The sequence below is a fragment of the Danaus plexippus genome, chromosome 6 (genome assembly GCF_018135715.1).
Source record: "Danaus plexippus chromosome 6, MEX_DaPlex, whole genome shotgun sequence".
Classification (NCBI taxonomy): domain Eukaryota; kingdom Metazoa; phylum Arthropoda; class Insecta; order Lepidoptera; family Nymphalidae; genus Danaus; species Danaus plexippus.
In genome coordinates, this window is record NC_083540.1 from 4,955,248 (window position 1) to 4,978,711 (window position 23,464).

A 23,464-nucleotide genomic window follows, 5' to 3' on the forward strand; every position below is an offset into this window, starting at 1 on the left:
GTGTCTTAAGATGTTAATCCGACGCTCGATGGATCGGAGGAATCACTTCATTTAATCCATATTTAGCTTACTCACAGCTCCTGATGATGCAATACAACTTAAAAATACACAACATATAGGTTATATCAATAAGTTTATTGAATAACAATTTATTTTAATTGATAATATATGTTAATTTATTATCGAAAGTATAAATTATTTTAATTATACATATAATAGACAAAGTTTTTTTTATAGCAACTAGTTATTGATAATATAGAGAGTATAGTCGACAACTGTCAACAGTACAGCAGCTACACCCACAGTACATTGAGTGTATATTACGAAACCGACATTCACCATAAAGAACATTCGCAACAAATAATCTAGGCGTTAAAACAACTAGCACAACAACCAGCCTATTTAACAGGCAAATGTATCTGTATCAGATGTTATGTATCGGGACAGCGAGGCATTACTTTTGCGCTATCGATAAAGCTCAGTAAGCGAAATAGTTATGTTAGCAGTACGCATAAATAATTGTCATAAGGCAGATACGGCTGATGGATAAACGTTCAGTTCTAACGAGGAAGCACTCGACAATAGTGAAGTCCAACGAGAGATAGATTGAATCGCGTCGTTGCATGATATTCAGTAAGTCATGCGTTAGCGTAATCGGCTCGGTATACATACGATATGATGTAGTAAAATACTTCGTTACGCTACATTTTTTTCTTCTCTGTAATAATAAACATACACTCGTAACAATTTTAATTGTTCGCAAGATTATAACATTTTAATTACGTTAGCTAAGTTTACGCTTTGATGGTTTGTTCAAACTTTACGGGTTGCGAACTTTAGACATTTAGTGGTTTAATGGTAAATAATTAACTAATCATAATTATTGCTCAAGTATTTGCATGTTGCAATCATATTAGCAAACTATTAGTTAATATAATATAGTAATATAATATTTATTACATACACGAAAAGATATTAATGTGCATATGTATGACAACACATGGCGCGGGCGCATGCGAGAGAAAGCGTGCTTAATCAGATAACTCAGATTGTCAACCGAAGTCGGGCTCCTGAAATCGGGTCGAATGTCGATAGTCGATATACTCGATTAATTAATTGACGGCCCGAACCCTGAGAGGTAACTGGTCCGAAAACCGAAACATTGTGAAACAACCGCGTTTTTCTTTGTACCAAAACAATTATAATTCCAGTCAGAAAATACATTTATATTATAATTCGTAATTGTAAAGCGCCATGATATATTTTCATCTGACATTAATTATTATTCTGATATCAATTATATGTTGTAGTTCTAGATATAATATCGTAATTGTTACCTAATTCAAACATTTTAGATCGTTGATTATAGCAATGTATCTTTGTCAAGCTACAATAGCCGCATTGTTCACTATCAATCGGAACTTTAAAATAGACACTAAATTACGTAAACCATTACCGGCTCGGAAATAAATTAGTTGCTAAGTGTTTATGAATCACTAATTCACTGTTAATAATTATAATGTACCTAAAAATATATAATGCTAATAGGAGTGATTGGCCCATTGATATATTATCATTAATAAAAATTCGTGTTGTCATAAGTCATAATGAAAATATTACTAAATAATAATATATCGTATAATATGTCTATTACTTTAACGTTTACTGTTAGTCTGCCATGCCTTTTTATTTATGAAAATAACTTTGACCGTCATAAGAATTCTAATAAAACTGTAAATATTTATAAATATCTATTTGACGCGAAGGTAGAGGCGGAATACACCGTTACAATTTTATACATGGTCTATCTATTAGTATGCGTGGTTCCGTTGAGTTTACGCGTCGCCCGATCCGCGGAGAAAGCCAGTGTCCCCCTTATAGAAACTCAGACCTATCCGCTGGCACAAATTACTCATAAATACATCCATTCTCATTAAAACATTGTATTTATTAGCCGTAACACTGGATCCGAGAGTCCTTGCGATGTATAATTGCGACTCCGGGTAATGGTCGATTTCTACGCTGATTCCAAATATTTATGTATCTTTTCACTATCTTGCATACATATAAATGATATGAAGTCGCTTTTAGCGCGTCCTCAGCCAGAGATAATGTATATAAAGGAATTGTACGTAAATCGTTTTGATAGCAGAGGATCAGGGCGCGGTCGGCCGTCGATGAACGAACTTCTCACCGATCCATCAATCAGAGACGACGATCGGAGGTGCTTTCTCGTCGTTAGCCCTATATGGCCAGGCTGGCACCACGCCTGGCATAAACCATTTCTTTTTCACTTCATTTTCTAACCTGTCTATAGAAATCGTTCTAACAGCATATTTCACCCAGCGTCTTACGGATACTTTACAAATGTTTCGTGAGACTTTTGTAACACTGTATGGGTAAAACTTCTATAATTAATATAATAAACTGGCAGTCTCAGTTACGCCACTCAGAAAGGATTTTTATTATCTTCAAACGAATGTTAATTTTTTCCCACCATATGATAATATTAAAAAACATAAATTAATAAAACAGGTTTAATCTCTAGCGATTGATTCGCAATGAACTCTAAAGTTTTTTTTTTTTTTGCAGAGCGTTGTTATGCTTATGTTCCGGGAAGAAAAATCACCGGAAGATGAAATTAAGGCATGGCAGTTCTGGCACGGTAGACAACATTCAGTCAAGCAAAGAATATTAGACGCCGGTAAGTTTATAATTACAAATTGAATGCTGTTAAAGCAATTGTTATACCAAGTTAGTGTAATGGCCGCAAAAAGAGCGATCTGCAAGGAGTTATTGGTGCGACGGTAGCTAATACGGGGTTGGATCATTGCTATATATAACCGTGGTTAGTCGTGCTCGAGGCGACACACAAACATGCATCGTTGCGTGCAGCGCAGGCGGGCGGCGCTGCGCTAGAGCACGCAGCTCCTAATTACTACGCTGCGAGGCAGATAGCCGCGGAGACGCAACTGCGCTCCGCTACCCACCATTATATGTCGTTAGGACATTTGCATAAATACTAACGTACATCCTCCGCACTTCACCTCACAACGACCTATCAATTTTTCATAAAAATAAAACATGTGGCTCCGAAGCCAACTTTACTTACACTTAATGATATCTTCGGTTGTATCTTAAGATTTTTTAATATGACTGGATTTTTACTAAATTAGAGTTATTAAATTGTTTCGAAATTCAATTCCAGGTAGTAAAGGTAAATAAAACGATATACTTAATAGAGAGTGTTTATGAACTCTAGATAGAGTAACAGGAAATCGTTAAAATTCGTGAGAAATCTCCGTTCTAGTAATGACGTCGAAGCACCTGCTGGAATTGCCGGCATTAAGTTAAAATATAATAATGTTACGATCATTTTTAGAGACGTCGTAGAATTGGTTGCATGATATCTACTGTGTTGTCTCAGTAGAAACGACAAGATATAACCAAAGGCAGTATATAGACGCTCACGGACATAATTACTGATGATGATATCAGAGAGCGCGCTCATTAGCATGTTAATTGCGCGATGAGACATCGCCCCTCACCCCACTTGTTTCCCTTTTGACACCCATTCGCGCACCGCATCTTGGTGTACAAATGCCATATTATGTATATTTAATAGTTAATTTTCACTTTAACTACCTAAAAACAGACATCATTGGCCGTGATATTTATTTAATATCATTGCTATATAGTTACAATGTATAAAATTGCCTTTAAATAATAGATATCTTGCCTAATAAATAGAATCGTTAGATACTTATTAATCGTCTGGCATGTTTATTAAAATAAACAGCGCTGATATATGACACTTTATACAATCTAACATTACTTAACTGACTCGTAGCATTTGTAATGAGTGACTCTGCGGCTACAAGCAGGGCCTATAAATTTAATCTCAAGGAAAATAAAAACATGGAAGCCATTAATTCGCGCGCCGGGCCAAGTTTAATGTCAAGGTTCTAGCTTATCTCGATGTTAGTCAAGTTTTATTTTTTACTTTGTTATGTTCTGTACAATATACTAATGTCTAAACACGGAGGAATTTTAAAGTCATAGTCCTTCAGCCTTAGCCGCCACGCATGCTTCAAAACGCACTTAGTTTTTAAACGGTAAAAAACGCAACAATGGGTTGCGCTTAGATAAAATTCACAGGCCTACAGTACTGGTAGGTAAAAACGACATTGTTACTACTGCCATTCAGTAGTTTCATGAGATAGAAAATATTAAAGATAAATGCAACGAACTTGGAACCAGCGTCAAGGGCGATATCGGACACCTGTGCGCGGGCGTGTGAAAGCGCAAAGGGACTTGCGGTGAGAGGCTGGGGGGAGGGAGGGGAGTGCTCCTGGGCCACAGCTCGCAACGCACCTCGCTCCTATACAATAGCTTCTCCGATTACACACCATGTCTTCTTGTATCGCGTGTCCACTGGTCGTTTCAGCGCATAGCTCCTTGGTTTACCCGCTTATTACTTTTGTAAAGTTTCTTATAAGCCAAGGCTTTCTTTTAAGCAAGGACAAGTGTCCTTGAATACAGGGTACTAAAAAAATATATCAATTATATTATCCAAAAAAGGTTTTTACATCAAGTCAGTATGTGAGTATATTGAAAGATAAATGAAATCCAAGCTCCTGTTCAGCAATAGGTACCTTTAAAGTATCTTTATTAATGAAGTACAAGAAGCCTTATTCGTTTAAAGCAACACAACAATAAAGCCAATACAATAAAAAAATATTCATCGTTGTGATTGCGACAGACATTTTGTACATGGGTTTCAAATGTCAATAGGCGAACAGCGACTAGAGTCGTAAATTTGTAAGAAGCTGTTAGACAATATGGTGAATGAGGGCGGGCGGCAGTCCTCCGTTGGTCGTAAACACGTCAGCTGGGCGCGCACAGATTGCACAGCGACTGATAGTGCGCCCACGCGTTCGGCCTCGCACGCTGCTATTACTCACTAACGACCACCGCCTGTCTGTTAATGCAGCCCTGGTACTCCAAATGCAATAAACAACTGTAACAAAATACAAATCAACCTTGTGACTTGTTTAAGACGGCGCACGTTTACATTAACACCTGCAAATATCATGCACGATATATATAAAACGCTTCGATTGTTTTGTAAATGCTTCGGTGAACTATTATCGTACTACGCAGTTCATTGTAATAAACAATAACGTTAACCTATAATTAAATCAACAGAAGGCAATCTGCATTTATATTTACGGGAAATGCATAAAAACAATTTGCTGTTTATTTGTTGGGCAGGACTGAGTGGAATTTAGGTCCGGGCTACTAATTGCACACTCACAGATATGGAAACGTAGCAGTGGCCGATGAATCGATCCTATCACGTGATTATTCACGCCCCGCAAATAAATTTCCTTCGCCGATGACGTATTGTGCGTTGATATCTTAATCGAAATCTCCGCAACCATTAGTACACAGTTACCTGAGGACAAGATTAATGACAAACTGTGGTCTTGTTGCAGACACTAAGAACAGCATCGGCCTCGCTGGTTGCATAGAAGAGGTTGCTCACAACGCCATCGCCGTCTACTGGAATCCACTGGAAAGTGCAGCTAAGGTAATAAATATCAATATTTTAAAAATGAACATTTAATTATAATAACGTCGTCCGTAGGCGGTTTTATAATCAATATTATAATAAGGTTGTTTTCAAGGAATAGAGTAAATAAATTTTAATTTATACTCAGGTGTAGCTAAAATATTAATTTAATTTATTTTTTTTAATAGTTTTTCATAATTATAGGAATAAAAATTTCATAAAATTGTACATTTACAAAGTAAAAAGCATTGTAGTCAGTAACAAAGTATAGCATTAATAGATAAAAAATATTAAAATCATTAATATTTAATGAATTAATTTAACATAATAGGTTACAAGTAGTCATATTAAAGGACATTGAAATGTTAACAGCAAAACATTTTATTTGTTTTGTTAAATTATTAGTATTCATGACCAGAACTTTGTTTATGATATTTTATGGACAACTAAATTCTATATATAAGTATAACATCAAGAATTTAAGTGGACAGCATAAAGGCTATTCAATATCCGATCTCGGAATATTTAAAGTATAAAAGTTTAACAATAGCTCGATAGCCTCATATCGCAACCACGGCATCCGCTATGATCAACCATTAACATACTGCGTACCATCTAATAAGTATACTATCAAATACAACACAAGAATTATAGCTTTAAGGCGTGAAACGGAAATTGTGTGTGTTCCTTGTGAACCGTTTAAAATTCTTAAATTGGTTTTGGCTCTACCCGTGCATATTATTCATGCATGTATAATCGGTTATCGATATCCATAATTATTTACTATTGGCTGGAATTGCCGTAGCGGATGCGTGTAGTTTGCGACATATAATATGTATTCTGACAGTGATCGGTAGCAGCATGGGCGGCGAGTAAAAACGTGAAGGGTCATTTGCATAGACCGCGGTAATGAGTGTGTCCACCGCAGCCTCGAACGCTTACACACTTACTATCCTTTGATAAGTTTCATTAAAATTACCACATAATATGCATCTTTTTATATCCACGCATGGAATTTCTTGTTTGGTTATTAAAGCGTGTATATTTGATATTATTTAATATAAACATCGAGACAAATTCTATCAATAATATAATGCACTGTAATCATTAATATTTATTTTAATTATTTTTTTGTTTTTCAGATTAATATCGCTGTCCAATGTCTGAGCACAGATTTCAGCAGTCAAAAAGGAGTTAAGGTTAGTTTTAAAATAATTATGATACACGTCTACAACAAATTTCATTGAATATAATGTTATATATAATTATAATTTCTGCGTGACAAGATATAAATGATGTCGTACGACGGTAATTGCTTTGTGATTGTGATGAATATTTGAAATAGAAAATTTATTAGGTTCTTAGATATTAGAATAATAAATGTTATAGTTAGCAAAGTTATTATTTTCAATAAAGTGTGAATTCAATGATTTGTTATGCTCGAAGAAGTAGTATGTTATTACTGTAGTTTTCTTACTTTCTTTATTTGTAGAGTTTAAAATAATTGTTAATTTTAGAAATAGAGAGGTAATCTTCAAACTCTAACCGACGCAATTAAGTTTTAACGCGATTCGATTCAGACACGTCATGCTTTTTTTTTCTTTTTGTTAAATTTAGTTGATTATTTCTTACTTTTTTTAAATAGTTTTATAATACAAAGACATTTACTTTAAGCGTGAAATAAGTGATAATTTGTTTGTGTTGTTTCAAAGCTTTTTATAGCCGGCTATATAAAATAAACTCGAGTACCCGAAGATGTTTTTTTATCATGTCAATGTCAATTTTCATTATTATAGAGCAAAGAATATTACTATCCAACTACTATTAATTAAACCTGCTTGTATACATGCTAAATACAGGTTCTTTTGCATACAATAATAAGACATGAGCTATAAAGACTTGTTCTTCTTTCGTTACAGGGTTTACCACTTCATATACAAATTGACACCTTCGAAGATCCGCGGGACACCCAAGTCTATCACAGGGGTTACTGTCAAATTAAAGTTTTTTGTGATAAGGTAAGGATTTCATAATTATGGAATATGATTTTTTTTATACCTATACCCATTAGATTAACTTATATTATACTGAAAATGATAATTCTTTGTAATTTAGAAATATAAATATTGCAATTGTTAAAAACATGATGTTTAATTATCATGTTGAAGGGGGCTGAAAGAAAAACAAGAGACGAAGAAAGAAGAGCCGCGAAGAGGAAAATGTCAGCAACGAATCGGAAAAAGTTGGATGAGATTTACCACCCTGTGACGGAAAGAAGCGAGTTCTACTCGATGGCTGATTTGTCAAAACCACCCGTTTTATTTAGTCCTGCAGAAGATATTGATAAATTAGCGGGAATGGACATACAGGGATTCTATGGGCACGACGAAGGTGCTCTCGCTGAAGCTCATCTCAAGGGCGCTTCCCCATTCCTCTTGCACGCAGCAAAACCTCAAGCACCAGCACTGAAATTCCACAATCACTTCCCACCTGATGCACCTGCGTGAGTATCACTTTTTTAATATTTATGTTACAATGGCTGGTGCATTCATATGAATAAAAGGATAAACCTATATTTACAAAATTGTATTTTTTTCTACAGATACAGATCTGATGTAGGTGGTCTGTCTCCGTACAGTGACCGTAAAGATTCTTTGGAATTGGAAGGTGTTTTAGGCAAGCGTGCTCGCACCTCCACCCCTCCTCTTAGCGAACGCGTGATGCTGTACGTGCGCCAGGACACCGATGACGTTTACACACCACTTCACGTCGTGCCACCGACCACGCAAGGCCTCCTGCATGCGGTAAGTGTGATCACATACTTATAATTCACTTGATACGTCACATTGAAATATTTAATGTTACGTATCAAGACGCCGTTAATGGCGAGCACAATAACCTTGGTGATATCGGCTAACCGCAGAGCACGATGGGACGAGAACTGACAGTCTCGTTCCCTCGTCTTTTCGATATTCGTTTATGAAGGACTCACAATATTACGTAAACGAAAGGAATCGAGACGCTTCGTCCGCTGTAACCGATGTGGCGCTTCATAACCCCGTCTAATACAATCCACACGATCATCATAACTGCATGTTGTAATTAACCCCGCGTGGCCGCACCGGATCCCGCAGTCCCCGCGCGACTTACTTTTTTGTTCTTATGAATCAATAGACCGGTTACGAGCCATCGTTCGCTCCGTTAGACGAGACGTCTCGGTTTAAAGAGAAAAGGCCCATTGTAATTTTTTTGTTTTCTCCTCATTTTCAGATTGAGAATAAGTACAAAATTTCAAGTTCGGCAATTAATAATCTTTATCGAAAGAACAAGAAAGGGTAAGTGGTTTTCATTGGCCTATAAAAAAATTTCTAGGCAAACATCGGCCGCCTCGCGTTAAGTAGGCCTAGCTTATTCGGAGGGCGCGCCACTAACTTCACTATGCTTGAATAATTAAAGAGTCCCACTACGACCCTTAATTTGCTTAGTATGAAATCATTACCTAGATCCCGACGACCTTTAATACTTATAATTATTAGAGACACTTTAAATACTTCAAGAAAAAATATTACTAAGTTCTAAACCTAAATATATGTCTTAACTCCGTAACTTAACCCAAAACTACTAAATAATGATATAATTCTCACATACAAAATTGGCTACTGGAATTAAATTACAACTTCTATTATAGGATTACAGCCAAAATTGACGATGAAATGCTCGCGTATTACTGCAATGAGGATCTGTTCTTACTGGAGGTGCGACCGGCCGGCGGAGACGACGAGCCGCTATACGACATCACCTTCGTGGAACTGCCCCTTGACCACTAACACCAGCCCCTACCACCTGACGCGGGATACATTGGACACGTGTGATATACCAAATTAAAGTGCTGATAAGCTTCAGTTCGCTTTTGTATAGCTCGCGTTACACCACATTCAGTTTTAATGGTGGTGAAAAGGAAATTCAGTGTTTAACATTCCATAATATACACTCATTATTTATAAATAAGGTTGTCTCTAAAATGTCGATCTCAGATTGAAAATTACTATTAAGGAAAACATCACCGTAATCTATTGTCACAAACATGGTTGGTCGTTTTATAAACGACATAGCAGATCATTTTGTACATATTTTATCTATCTGTAAGTGCCTTATGAATTAAATTTGAACAAAATGGTATACCTCAAAAGCGATTGACATGTTTATTAGCCTTTGAAGTTCCTTAGTTTTGATCACTATTACGGAAGAACTTAATGATCTGTTGCTGAACTAAAATTTGTGTGCCATTCGCTCGATATCATACTAGATGTATTTAGTAAAAGTTTTAACAGGTACCTTTTAATCTTGCCATGATGATAAAGTAAGAAAATTCTTGTCACAAATGTAATATTGTAGATAAATATCATCTACAATAAGAAAACTAACGAAGTGCCTTTCATAATAATTAATTTTTATATATGTATTAATATAAGTGTGTTAAGTCAAATTAAATGCCATCCACTTTGTTAAGTTTTATATACTTAAGTTTCGCTATATAAGCTCGCTCAATTCATTCATTTAGGAAAGTTGATGTTAGAATAAGTATCAGTGTTGTGTCACAATGTTTTTTTTTAATAATTCACATTAAATTGGTAATAATACGTGACAATCAAACGCTCAGGTTAGAATGTTTCCAATAGCTGATTATAATTAAGAATCCATTTAATTACACTGAGTTCGATGTTATCTCAACAAATTATACAAAAACGCCTTTGAAACTTAAAAGGGAATTGACTAATATAAATAATAAATAGAGATAATAAAAGCAAATTATAATTTTAAATGAGACACCATAGTTACTTTGCATAATATCTACTTTGTAGTCGTTTCAAGTCAGTCACAAAATCGTACATCAGAACATTTACATACATCTGCGGGACTGGTATGTGCTGGTACATACTTTTTAAATATTTTATTGATTTTAGGTTTTATTAAATATAATGCTTTCGATACTTCAGATATCTGGCCATGACAACTTGGAATTAAAATAGTTTTGCTGTCCAAGACTTTATTTTAAGATGAATTGAATGAAAATGTATTTTCGAGCCGTGCCGATCTTTTGGATGTTATAAATTCTTTCTTATCTGGATTTAAGACATTGGTTTTTTATATGACCACGGAATATTTGTTAGGTTTTCTCCACCGATTAATTCAAAATTCAGAACCAGGTTCTGTTCCTTAAAGGGATTGGTCGAAGACAAAGTCGCCCAACATATATATACATACCTATATATTATATATATTAAATAAGCGCTGTGCCTAGTGCGGACGGTTCGATTAACTGCCATATTATGACATAGTTTAGATTACTTGACGATTTTAGGTTTAAGAGTTTTAAGTGTAGTTCATTTTATTGTCACACACGTTGCAGGTAGGATCGAATTTTTTATTAGGATAACGCTATATATGTATATTCATATTTATGTATTTTATGTAATACATAATTCGTTGTTTCGCTTCCTTTGATCATCGTCATACTGACCACAGATCAAAGTTATTGATATCTTCCATTATATTATTATGTTATGATTTTACACACTCGTTGACTTCTGTCCACATTACTTTAAGAAATTCGGAATCTCTATACATGTTATAAGTTTAATTTGCATTTTGCTCAAAGTCTGCATTTACCTTGGAGTGGGGCGGACTCTAAGTACTTACATTGTTTTATATTTTACTTTTACTTATCGATTTAATGATATTTATTTATGTACTTATGATTATAAATTGCAGCTTTAATGTTTACTCACAATGATGTTAGATCGTGATTCTGAATCTCGTCATAAGTCACAAACGTCAGTAGCAATAAAATACGTAAAGCAGTTAGTAGTTAAATGGGCGTGTTCACGAAGCGTCGCGCGTCGCCAGCCTACGATGTTGTGCAATGATTAGTTTACGGAAGTAGATCGAGTGTGAATATTGTATGGGGGTAGAGCGCGCGCGCAGCGCAGCGCGTGGAGGGCGCTGGCGACGCGCCGCCGACGCGGGCCGTCGCCTCCTTGAGATAGTCACACTAGTTGTTATAGACATCCAGAAAGTGGTAGCACATTTTCGTTAATAAATTTTAATGTACTTAAGTTTAAATTGAATAGATGTTACGTTATTCTTTTATATGAATATTTGTAAGTTGTCATAAAAATATTATTAATATAATTATTTTTATCAAAGTTTATAATCTAAATAAAAATGTTTTTCTTCAAAACATAAACTTGTATTTCTGTTTGTTCCTTTGTTCCCTTTTATGGCCTCTATAAGAATGTAGAATAAAATTGATAAGTACTTATGAATTCTGTTTGTGTTTAAATCATTGAACAATTGCTACATATAAAAATTGAAGGAAATATTAAACGGTGGCACGATTTTATGAAATAGTATAGATGGAATCTGTAACACTTAAATTATACAAGGTACAACAAAGACTCGATAAGTATCTTTTTAGAGTAAAATTAGTAATACTAACATAAATTTACAAGGTATTTAAATATTAAGGACTTGCTTAACAGATCTAAGACAAATAATCTGACAAATTATATGATGTAAACTTTATATTATTATTAAGACAATAAAGCCTTATCGTATTTTACAAGAAAATTATAGCGTATGTACACCGAAAGCAATAAATCACAAAAGCTTAAGAATTTAGACACAGAGCGATTTTAGAGTTAGATTGATAAATATTGAGAAAATCACTTAACAAGTACATTTTAAATATCAATTACGAGGAAGAGTATCAGCAGGAAATAGGAGTTACAAAGAAGATTCTAGATTGAAGGTCAGTCGCCGGGTTCTTCCTTAAACCAATGGTCCACTTTAAAACGCAATTTCCTTCTATTTTTAATATATTTTTTTTATATATTTTTTTGCTGTCCGTCGTTCTATATGGACAGTTGGTTTTGGATACACAAAGTTATCTTACTTACATGATTTCATTAGATTTGCTACACTTAATATTTAAGTACGAAGCAGGCACTTCATTAAACACAAAGAATAAAAGACGTAGCCGATAAATCGCACCTAAATCTATATTTAATTATGTAATATATGATGCTATAACAATACTTTAAAGCATCTTAATTATGTTCCATTATAACTACGTGTATGAATAATATAAATAAATAAACAGACATATTAGATGTCTCAATACAGAAACTAGAAATAAAAGATAATCTTAAACTATAACTTAGCGATATTATTATTGCGTTCATGAAAATGACATGAAATAAACGAATAGTAGAAAATTACGTATCAACTTTTATATTAAGTTTCAAATATATGGGCTTAATAATTTCTAAAACATTTTGTACTCATTTTTAAACATTCATTTATTTGAAATTTTATCCAAACTTAAATATTTTAACCAACATTCATCAGATTTTAGAATTGGATCTACAAATTAAACGCTCAAGGTCATATGGTAAATCAATCAAGTAACTTTGACGATACACGCTTCTACTGCCTACGATACGAATGTTCTAAATTACTATTTAAATATATTTTAATTATTTGGCAAGCTACGTACTATTATAATAAAAACTATGAAAGTAGTCGTCAAGCTACAGTATGTTTTCATTATAGTATATCGTATTACTAAAACACGAAGACTTTAAATAAGAACAAAAAATAAACCTGCTCTATAATACTTTTTGTAATATGTAAGCAATTTATTATTATATTTTAATCTTGAACCGTTCCCCTTCGGAGCAGTTCGCAAGTAATGGCTATTGTATGAGCGGTGAGCTCTGACTGTCACTGAAGTCCAGGGTGTAGTACATGTCCGTGGTGTCAAGTGCTGGAGGGAGGGGTGCTGGTGGCGCGCGCTTGTCTTCCAGCCAGTGATGTGGCGGACCTGACTCCGTGACACGGGACAGACGGGACATTAGGCGGGAATAGGTCTTGTTCACACGACAGTGACACGCTGTTACCTATTAAAATATAGAATAAGAGTTTATCACTAACAGAACATTTGTAAGAGGAAAGTGTATCGGTATTGTTAATATCAACGGTATAATATATCCTGATAAATGGTTTAAATGGTGGAAACCTATTTATCATACAATGCTACTGTGAAATGTAATGACAGAATGTAAGTTTAGTTAAATTAAATATTAGAAATTTAATATATAACGTGATAGGAAGAAACAGAGCAATAATTGTCAAAAAATTTGGGCTTTGTTATTGATTATATTAATAACTTGTTAATAATTATATTTATATTTATAACAATATAGCTGAAAAGGAAGTGCCAATTCAAAGCTCAAACATACCACAACTCCAACAATAGCGATGGCAGCGCCCAATGTCCCAGCTGCGATATACACGTTGTGTAGTCGGTCGTGATACAGCCCTAATGGTAATCTCATCTCCCGTACAGAGCCGCCTCCAGTCTGTTCTTCTCTCTCGCTCTCGTCCATCACTGACTCCAGAATGAAGTCCTCTAAAATATTCCATCATATTAATGAGATTGTTATAAAGCCATTTATCAAATTATAAAACGTATTATTTTTCTTAAATCTAATGGATTTTCTTTATTCGTAACAAAGTTACACATTAAGTATATATATAACTTACTAATTATAGTTGAAAAGTAATATTCAAACCTTCGCAGAGTTTCCCCGTGTATCCTGGCCGGCATGAACAGTAGAATGAATCGACACCGCTCCAGCACGTACCGCCGTGAGCACATGGGTTGTTATCACATGCCTGTAAATTATTTAAATTATATTATATATTATTTTTTTTATAGATATTTACTTTGCTTCATTACCGACTTACCGACCTTAGAAAATTATCCTAACCTCCTCTAACAGAAGACTAACCTTTAAATCCAAACCAATATTGAGCCATAAAGTTATAGAAGTTAGCTTAAATAAAAAATTAATTCGATGCTGATATTTTAATGAAAAAAATTTTTTAGTATTTTCACTGGGTCCAATTAAATTTACAATTTCATTATTAAGTAGCGAAATTAATTAATACACCGACCCGTGTTAGGGTAATGTTATTAATTACTTCAATTACTACGTACCGAAGTGGCCGGTATGTGACACTCTTCGCCAACGAACCCGCTGGGACATTCGCATGTGTAACTACTGCCGTGATCCATACAGTAGCGATGGGTTGGACAGGGGTTGGGTGAACAAAGGTCAACCTAAGAATACAATATCATGAACAAACCTACTCTTTAATCCAAACGAGTTTGTTCACTTTGACAATTCAAGAAAAAAATGTTATTTCCTTAAAGTGAAATAGACATAATTGTCTTTAAAATACGAAGTTTCTCTTAAATTAATTAAAGTTTCTCTTACATTATACATAAAATTCTTATTTTACATTTAAAATTACTGTTTCTTATAAAACTTAGGACTTCTTTTGCATATTTCTTTGTTTACTGAATTTTATTATTCATAATCCGAGGTTTAAGGGTGTGTCAAAATTTCATTAGAAGAAATATAACATCTAGGAACCTTCAATTGGCAGTTATCGCCTGTATATCCCCGAGTGCAGGAACAGTCATAACCACCGACCCTGTCAGTACATGAACCGCCGTTACCGCAAGGAGAGGACTCACACTCGTTGTACTCCAACTCGCAACGGTCACCAGTATAACCTATAAAAGTAGTGTTATATTAAACAAACAGAGAAACATAAAAATGTTCACTCTAATTGTTTTGTACGTTGAATAGTTTGAATTATACATCTGATAGATAAGATCGATATTCTTGGCTCATCTGCCAGTCTTTCTGCACAGTCTTGACTAAGGAAATTTGGATTGTATTCAGTACAAATAGGAAGAGTTAAAACCTTTGTAAAAGGATTTTATTACGTACATGGTAAATTTAAAAAACATGAATATATATCCGACTCATTAAAATGATAAGTCAACGGAAAACAATCAATGTTTAATATATTTTAATTAACTCCAGTATAAAAGACTTTGCTAAAACAAAAATATTACAGACGCAGCAATAAATTTTATGAAACAAATACATAACAAAATAAAGGCACCGGGTTTATAAAGCCATTTCAAGCATCTACGTACAGCAATTTCAAGCATCAGAGCTTTACAGAAAACGAAGCGAATGACGTAATCCAGCTGACGCAACCATTAGATAATAAATTCTAAATATTATACGGCCACTCGATTATGAAATCCATCCAACCATCAAATGGAAGTTTAAAAAATCCATGGAAAAAGAGCAATATAAAAACACCGCTCCGGATTTATCGCGAATGAATATTGACGAGGCTCAGAGGAAGGATTAGATTCCTAGCGTGATTGATTGCAACCGACGTTTCTTTATAGATTGCGGGTGGATATTGAAGTTATTACTTTTATTAAAATACTTCAGAAAAATAATATTAAAGATTCAAACATTTATTAGTTTTATATATCTATGTAAGGAAACTTATGCTATCTTGATATCTATATGTTTCGTAAGTGAAGTATCTTAACAATTCTTATTTAATTTATAACTTCATTGTGTGTTAATCCATTGCTCTAGAATAATTATTATTGAGTGCCTCATCCATTTTAATGTAATATTTTTATAACCACGAGTAAACATTCCGACCGCATGCATTTATGTATTAAGTTACATTCGGGTTTGTTTACCCGCACACGTCCTAAATTTACTCGTCCGAAAAACAACCTTTGTTGATTCATTTTCCCCATTTTATATAATAACGATATAAAGCTTCCGTCTATATAAACGCCGAAACAATTTTAATTTTCGCTTTAAGGAAAATAGCTTCTCATTTAGAAGTAATAGGTTCACATAAATTTCTCTAGATATTAATATCATTTTTATTTTTTAAAAGCATTTCGCTAAATCATTAGTAGAGAGTAATTGAAACGAACATTCTAAATCAATTTTATCAATTGAAGTTAATATAATGGCTATTAGTATTCTCTTATGTTCAAAAGAAAAACGTATAAAAGAGGTATTTTATTCATTTCACTTTGTTTTGTGTTCCACTGAAAAATATGTTATTGTTGTTATTAAAATTTTACAGTAATGGAGCTTGAATATGATAATAACGTAAGCATAAATTTACAGGCATATTTTTTTAGCGATAACATCAAAGTGCGCGAGCGAAGAGCGGAAAGCAGTAATTACATCGTTTTATTTATACGTTAAATAATTATTCCCTACGTAAAGATAGGATATTTTATGATATTCATGTATTGTTGGTGTATTTGTAACAGTCAACTAACCTGGTTCACAGAAGCATCTATATTTAACATCATCCACGTCACCGTCTATTTGTTCAATGCATATTCCTTTAACACAGGGTTTGGAGGCGCAGACGCCGCCAGTGGCTGGGATTTCACAATGAGCACCCGTCCAGTCATCAGTGCAGGCGCAGTGGAAGGTCGTCGACCCATTCATTGCCATACTCATACAAGATCCCCCATTAAGGCAGGGTGCGGAATAACATGGGTCCTTCTCACACTTTCTTCCAGTGAACCCTGTTACGTTATTTCTCGTTAAAAATTTCTTTAAAAATAAAAATAAAACATTTATTTATAATTCTAGCTGTTGCCTGCGGCTCCGCCCGCGTGTTGGTCGCTTTTCGCATAACCATATATGTAAATATCAAACTTAAAATTTACCATAACCTCTTTTTCCCTTAACCGATTTTGACGGAACAAAATTTTGACAATGCTCCTAATTATATGTAATCCAAATGTGAAAACCGCGTTCAAATCCGTTGAGTAGTTTTGAAGTTATAACGTACCAGACAGACAGACAGACAAAAATTCCGAAAATTGTTTTTTTGGTTTCTATGACTCTTCTTTAATTGCCTCCTATCAGTTATTCGGAAAGATATTTAATGTACAGACATTCGATTTTTACTGTCTTATTATTTGTATATGATTATGTTAATCTTGAGACACACATAAAATCAAAGGTGATTTGATATCTTGCATGAAGCAATGGATTTAATTGAGAGTTTAACTTGTATACATAATATTTATTACTGTTATCTGAATACGAAAATACCATTTACGGGTATCGCATATGTTGGTAATTGGCTGTCGGATTACGTAACGGCGGCTTGCGTTCCCGATTACGTCACTTCAAAGTTTAATTAAATAGGCGTATATCAATTAATTTTAATGTTAAATATAAGTATTAAATTTAATGTTTATAATTCAAATATATTTATTTTTGTATAAATGTCCGATTTATTAATAATATAATGTTCACTTTTATGAATATCAGCTATACGCTTAACATATTAAGTGATCATATTTAAAGAATGTAATATTAATGACAAATAATATTAATTTATAATAATTATAATTTTAAATTCGACTAAATTAATTTAATTTTAATATCTTGTCGCTCTCAACATTTATACGTTGAATATATTAATTTCATGTAACATTAACAAAATATATATTTTTAGGAAATTTTAATTAAATTTTTAATTTTGTCCAATTTCCACTGTATCAAAAATACTCGGATATAGTACGTCTCAGAGGCTTAATACTACAAAAGTATTATCTAATAGCTATAAAATAAACATAGATTACTGTCTAGATTTACAGCTAATCTAGTTTTATCTAATATAAGTTAAGACGCGGGAAGCCAATTAGTACTACATGCAATTAAACTATAATTATCTTAGGTACTTTAAATGGTATCTATTTCCCTTAGCAATAGGCTAGCGCCGTAATTGATAAGTAACATTTAATTACAACTGAAATTTAATGTACAAAGTAATTATTACAATTTATTGAACATCCATTTAAATTATATAAACACCATTCAGCTGTTTCATATATATTATTATAAAACCTTTATACACTTAAAATATTTGTAAAAATATGAATAATTTATTAAAATAATACCGTATGGACATAGGCAGTGATAAGTGGCACCGTTCGAAGGTTGCGTGAGGTCAACACATATGCCATTATTCAAACAGGGTGATGGATTGCAAACCTCCCTGTCCTCGCAATGAGAACCGACGTACCCACGGCAACATTGGCACTCATAACCTTCCTATTAATATAAAACTTAGTAGCATAACTCTTATTAAATCATAGAAAAATAATATTACATGCAATGCCACAAATTAATCTATGGTAGATTCTGTAACAAATCCTGTATTACGTATATCACTCTTCAAGAGAAATCGTGGTAATTTCGTTCAATTAAAATGAAATATTACAAAGATATTTTTTGTTACTGGCTATATTCGTAGCGCTTAAGTAGATTATAGCAAAACATTGCAGATGTTCTTGAACATTTTCTGAGAACGAAATTGTAGATAGAATCTTCCAATTGTTCATTTAAATTTTTCAGTAAATTAATTTAAAAGTAATACGTTTAACAAAATTTGTAGTATAAAAACGAAGCTTCTTAAAATTTAATATAACATAAGAGATAATAGATACAGAATAAATATTTTTTGATAACTACAAAATGTATTCCAACTTCCTAATATTTTAATTGATAAAATATTTGATAACAATGAGAGTTTAACAGTATGAATGTTCGTATTCATGTAAAAAAACAAGATTTTGATGCGAGCGACACCGTATGTAAAAACTAGTAAAAATAATGCAAAAATTATGACATAGAACGTACCATAGAGACGTTCGTATAGCAAACGCCTTTCCCGGAACATTCTTGAGATTCTCCGCAGTTATCCGATTTCACGGTAACTTTCAGACGAACGCATTGTGATCCCCAGTTTTCCGATACCACTGTAAACAAAACTTCTATCGGTATTTTCATTAAAAGTATACTACTACAGGCAGATAATGACCGTTAAATTTATGTCAAGTTATTTTTGTATAGTGGAAGTACGAAATAAAAGCGACGTTTCCTCTTTTACGAGTTTCCGGTGAGAGCCTTTCACTAAATGCTTATTTCTCACGCAATGTTATTCTAATTTTGGTGCCTGAGAAAACTTTTTACTGCTAGCTACAATAAAATTTATAGACTTTGTAAGAATTTAATATAATTTCTGTCTTCAATATCGTCGTATGTGTTGCTATGAAATTTAATATAGTTCATATTATAAATATGAACCAACATTAAACACGTATTAGTTTAGTAAGGTTTACCTATGAGTAAATTAACGCCTTCAGTGAGATCTTTGTCGTACAATGTAAAAATTTTGGCACCGTGCTCATCAAGAGGCGTTATATCAAGTAGCATCCCATCAGACACATCGCAGTGTTCGTGCCCCTGCCTTGTCACTTGGTACACCGCCGGTTGAACCGATATGTGAGATCTGGAAATACATCTCTTACAAGGCCAGCGAACCCAATGAGCAATGTGCAAAGGTAAACGGTTCATTTACTAATATGTTTTATGATATAGGTCAACTATTTATACAGCCTCACCTCTTCTCAGCGGTGTGTGAAGAGTTCGCGTCCAGGGTTTCGTTCTTAGAATTATAGATTACAATAGAAGACGAGTCAGCGATGCGAACGATAAGAATATCTCCGCTTTGAATGGCAGCGACACCCTCCCACGACACGATAACCGAAGAACACTCCTCCTCGCCTCTGTTGCGTTCGCCAACACACTCCTCCGATATCCACAAAGCAATGTTTCAATATATTTATCTAACTACTGTGGGTTTTAAAGTATTATTGTGACCATTAAATGTCCCTAGCACACCTACGAGTACATTTAAATCCTTGTTATTCGATAAAAGCGTAGGATGTTATAAAATGGGTTTTAGTTTGTACTACAATGTCAAAGGTCATATTGCACTAGTATATATTTATGTTTTAAACGTTGAACTTGCAACCAACAATTATTTTATATTTAAAGAAGTTGTATTATTTGAAAAATTATTGACATTTATAACTACTCTTTTAAAGAAAACATTTATATTCAAATCTCGCATAAAAGAAATGTAACTATGAAATAGTTACTCCAAAATATAGTCTGGATGTTTCAAATCGGTGGCCGTTTTAGAGGCAGCAGAATCCATCGAGATCTTAATCTATGAGATGCGACATCCGCATATATAAAGGATGCGATACGACATGGACTATTCATTTATCTTTCTGAGAAGCAATGAACAAAGTTGAACTAGTGAAGTAGAAAAGCTTCTCTCCTTTTCTATGGACTAGCGCAATTTATGGTTTATGTGTTTGACCTCGTTGCGCTCAGTGCCGTCACGATCAGAGTCGTAGCCAAGAAATGTATTATGTTAAGGATATTACGCTTCATACTAATTTGTTATGGTATTTCATACACGACTTTATATGTTATAACAGATTCAAACTATTCATTATGACAAGGCGTTATACGTTAATATTTTCAATGTTTTGTTTTATTGTCATTACGAAAACATTAAATAAAAATTTGAAACTTGTATATAAAGTATATTACGTAATTACAGTTTTCGGTGAGAGAATAACTTAAACCTAATATTAAGCTTGTAACTTACCGTGACGGGTAAATTGAGCTCGTGTGTCTCATTGCCTCGCCAGAGCCGAGATTCCCTCGGCAATACGGGCAAATCACAGTCTATAGCCCCCAAGCGATCTTGCAATTGCGTTATAGAGTGACTTGTACTATTTGTATTGCTTAACTTTGGCGTTTTTGAGCTTTTAAGTGTACTCCTTGTATTCACGTACTCTTGAGTGGTAACTTTTTGTGATGTGGTTGGGTACTCTGTGGCGTATTCTTTCGTTGTTTTAACGCTTTCCTTTGTTGTTGGAGTAGCTGTGCTGAGAGGCTCTGTCGTCCCTAATGGCTTTACGCTAGACGCAGTTGAGTGGATAAGCTTAGTAAATGGCGACGTCATGAAACTAGGGAGAGTAGCGATGCTAGATGATACTTCAATTACATCCGTAAGATTATCGTTTGTCTCACCGCAGCACGATCCAAAAAACGTTAAATATAAACTTATTAGCAAAAACATTTTGTATGGAGGGGCATTAAGACTTAATTTCACTATCTCCATTCTTTTAGGCTTCTATTCAATATTCCAAACTCACGTCCTTGGAATACTTGGCACTGTTTCAGATATAAGTTGACAGCATTTCCTGCCAAAACAATAATTGAACAATCGGGTTATTTTCAAACTACACTTTGTTAATCGGTACAGTTAAGATTAATAAACGTTTTATTAATAAATTATAATGTATTTATTTCAATACAATATAAATTTATACAAAAAACAATAAAATACAAAAGTATTTTGATAAGTCAATTATAAATTTTATATGTATATTGTAAATATATTACGACTATTTGATTATTGCTAAATAGCATATAATGAATTTCAAGCTCTTATTGATCCGATGGTCACATGTCAAAATAGAAAACGAAATAAATATTTACTAATAACTCATATGGCATCTTTAACAATCTAACATAACAAACAACTTCCACGTATTACGACAATAATTTTAGTCTAAAATTTAGCCCTATTTTTATCTAAAATCCTAAAAACCTTTTGATCTTCAGAAAATTCATCCCCTTTTTTGTTCAAATTAAATCGAGTCATTGCCTTTGACCAGTGTCACTAGCTCCTATTTAAGTGAACATATTTTACGACGTAAATTATTCATGTGATGGAAGATATTTTTAGATGACCTAAAAATGATCATTGGACACATTCATGAGCAATAATGACTGTGCATATGCTTGCATATTTAGCAAAAATACAGCTTAATTACTCCTCCTAAACCACTCAGTGATTATACGTATTTGGATACATTTTTATGCATACAGTATATTCTTTTTACATGTTTTAAAATATAGTAGTTAACTGCTAGCCCTTGTTTCGCTAGGTAAGTGGGATTATACAATAATTTAAAATAAAATTAATGCAGCGATTGTTACAGCTTACACTTACATACAAAAAACAAATGCCCTATAACTATAGTCCTTTAGCAAAAACTGTATTTAAATTGAATTTTTCAATTGATTTAAAGTAGTTAAATATTAAATGCCATTTTTAATAAATAAGGGATATAATTGTCCAGCTTACTGACATTTATATATTACTATCTACAAAAGATAAAATGACAATTCTTAAACATACATAATAATAAATAAAGGAGGAGTATCTTAATCTTATCTTATTAAGTCTTACCAATGATCGATCAACTTCAATAAAACTCACACACTAAATATAATTTTACCGGAATTTATTAATAATAAAATATATATTGCATACTGTTATGAGAAACGTTGGTGTAGTAATTGTTATGGCAGGAGTGGAGCGCGCTTCGGAGGGCGGCGTTTTACTCCGCAGCCTCCGTGACACTGAGGGCGGCGCGCCCCGCATCCTCACCCTCCGCGCACCCTTCATGCTTGTATCTTTACTTAATTTTATTCAATGCCTGTAATATCAACGATTTCTTTTAACGCGTCAGGACTCAAGGTCGTATACGTTACGTAATTTTTTCCATTAGTGGTTGTAAATATATTTTTTTATACACAATTATCCTTTATTGCATTTATTTTATTTTATCTGTAAGCTATAAAGATACAAACTAGCTCTGGTACTGCAAAATTAGTTTCAGGACTAATAAACTTAACTGAGCGTGAGAGCTTGCACAGAGCTTGTCTATAATATCTATATAGCCATGTCATTGAAGAGAGTAAAATAACGGTCAAAACAAATAAAATAATTAATAAAGATGACTCGTTTTACAAATTACAAATTTGTATTATAATAATGCGCTTCTGTTTATTTATTTGTCATTCATGGTAATAAAGAATCTATACAAATATATATACATATATACAGTTGATAGACCGATATATTACGCCATTGTTCATTCAAATCAAACATTCGACGTCCCTTATTAATTTAAGACTCGATTGCTTGAAAACCGAAAATCGATAAATTATAATT

The 23,464-nt window shown here is 33.5% G+C and overlaps 2 protein-coding genes across 7 annotated transcripts in view; one reads left to right on the forward strand and one right to left on the reverse strand.

The window, feature by feature from the left end:
• Window positions 1–11,822, forward strand: part of LOC116778765 (protein grainyhead) — a 71,994-nt gene extending 60,172 nt beyond the window's left edge. For 4 of the 5 annotated variants that reach the window (XM_061529679.1, XM_061529677.1, XM_061529676.1 and 1 more), the window contains 8 exons: window positions 2,593–2,704; window positions 5,499–5,593; window positions 6,718–6,774; window positions 7,495–7,593; window positions 7,744–8,078; window positions 8,178–8,379; window positions 8,846–8,910; window positions 9,264–11,822. In XM_061529679.1, coding sequence (XP_061385663.1) covers window positions 2,593–2,704; window positions 5,499–5,593; window positions 6,718–6,774; window positions 7,495–7,593; window positions 7,744–8,078; window positions 8,178–8,379; window positions 8,846–8,910; window positions 9,264–9,402 — 1,104 coding nt within the window. In that variant the 3' untranslated portion in view covers window positions 9,403–11,822. The remainder of the gene's footprint in view (window positions 1–2,592; window positions 2,705–5,498; window positions 5,594–6,717; window positions 6,775–7,494; window positions 7,594–7,743; window positions 8,079–8,177; window positions 8,380–8,845; window positions 8,911–9,263) is intronic. The other variant, XM_061529678.1, reaches the window with a different exon arrangement.
• Window positions 11,823–12,141: 319 nt separating this feature from the next.
• On the reverse strand, window positions 12,142–22,858 carry LOC116778729 (delta and Notch-like epidermal growth factor-related receptor). 2 transcript variants are annotated; one of them, XM_061529893.1, is made up of 12 exons: window positions 22,781–22,858; window positions 21,041–21,641; window positions 19,980–20,167; window positions 19,698–19,867; window positions 19,216–19,334; window positions 18,474–18,627; window positions 16,830–17,084; window positions 15,079–15,221; window positions 14,640–14,762; window positions 14,212–14,314; window positions 13,879–14,048; window positions 12,142–13,536 (listed from the first exon to the last, which is right to left on the reverse strand). In XM_061529893.1, exons 2-12 carry the CDS (start codon window positions 21,557–21,559, stop codon window positions 13,333–13,335), a joined length of 2,148 nt encoding a protein of 715 aa, XP_061385877.1. In that variant the 5' UTR covers window positions 21,560–21,641; window positions 22,781–22,858; the 3' UTR covers window positions 12,142–13,332. The 2 variants fall into 2 exon arrangements, with proteins under 2 accessions (XP_061385877.1, XP_061385876.1); XM_061529892.1 differs by having other exon boundaries at window positions 22,697–22,852.
• Window positions 22,859–23,464: the final 606 nt, after the last annotated feature.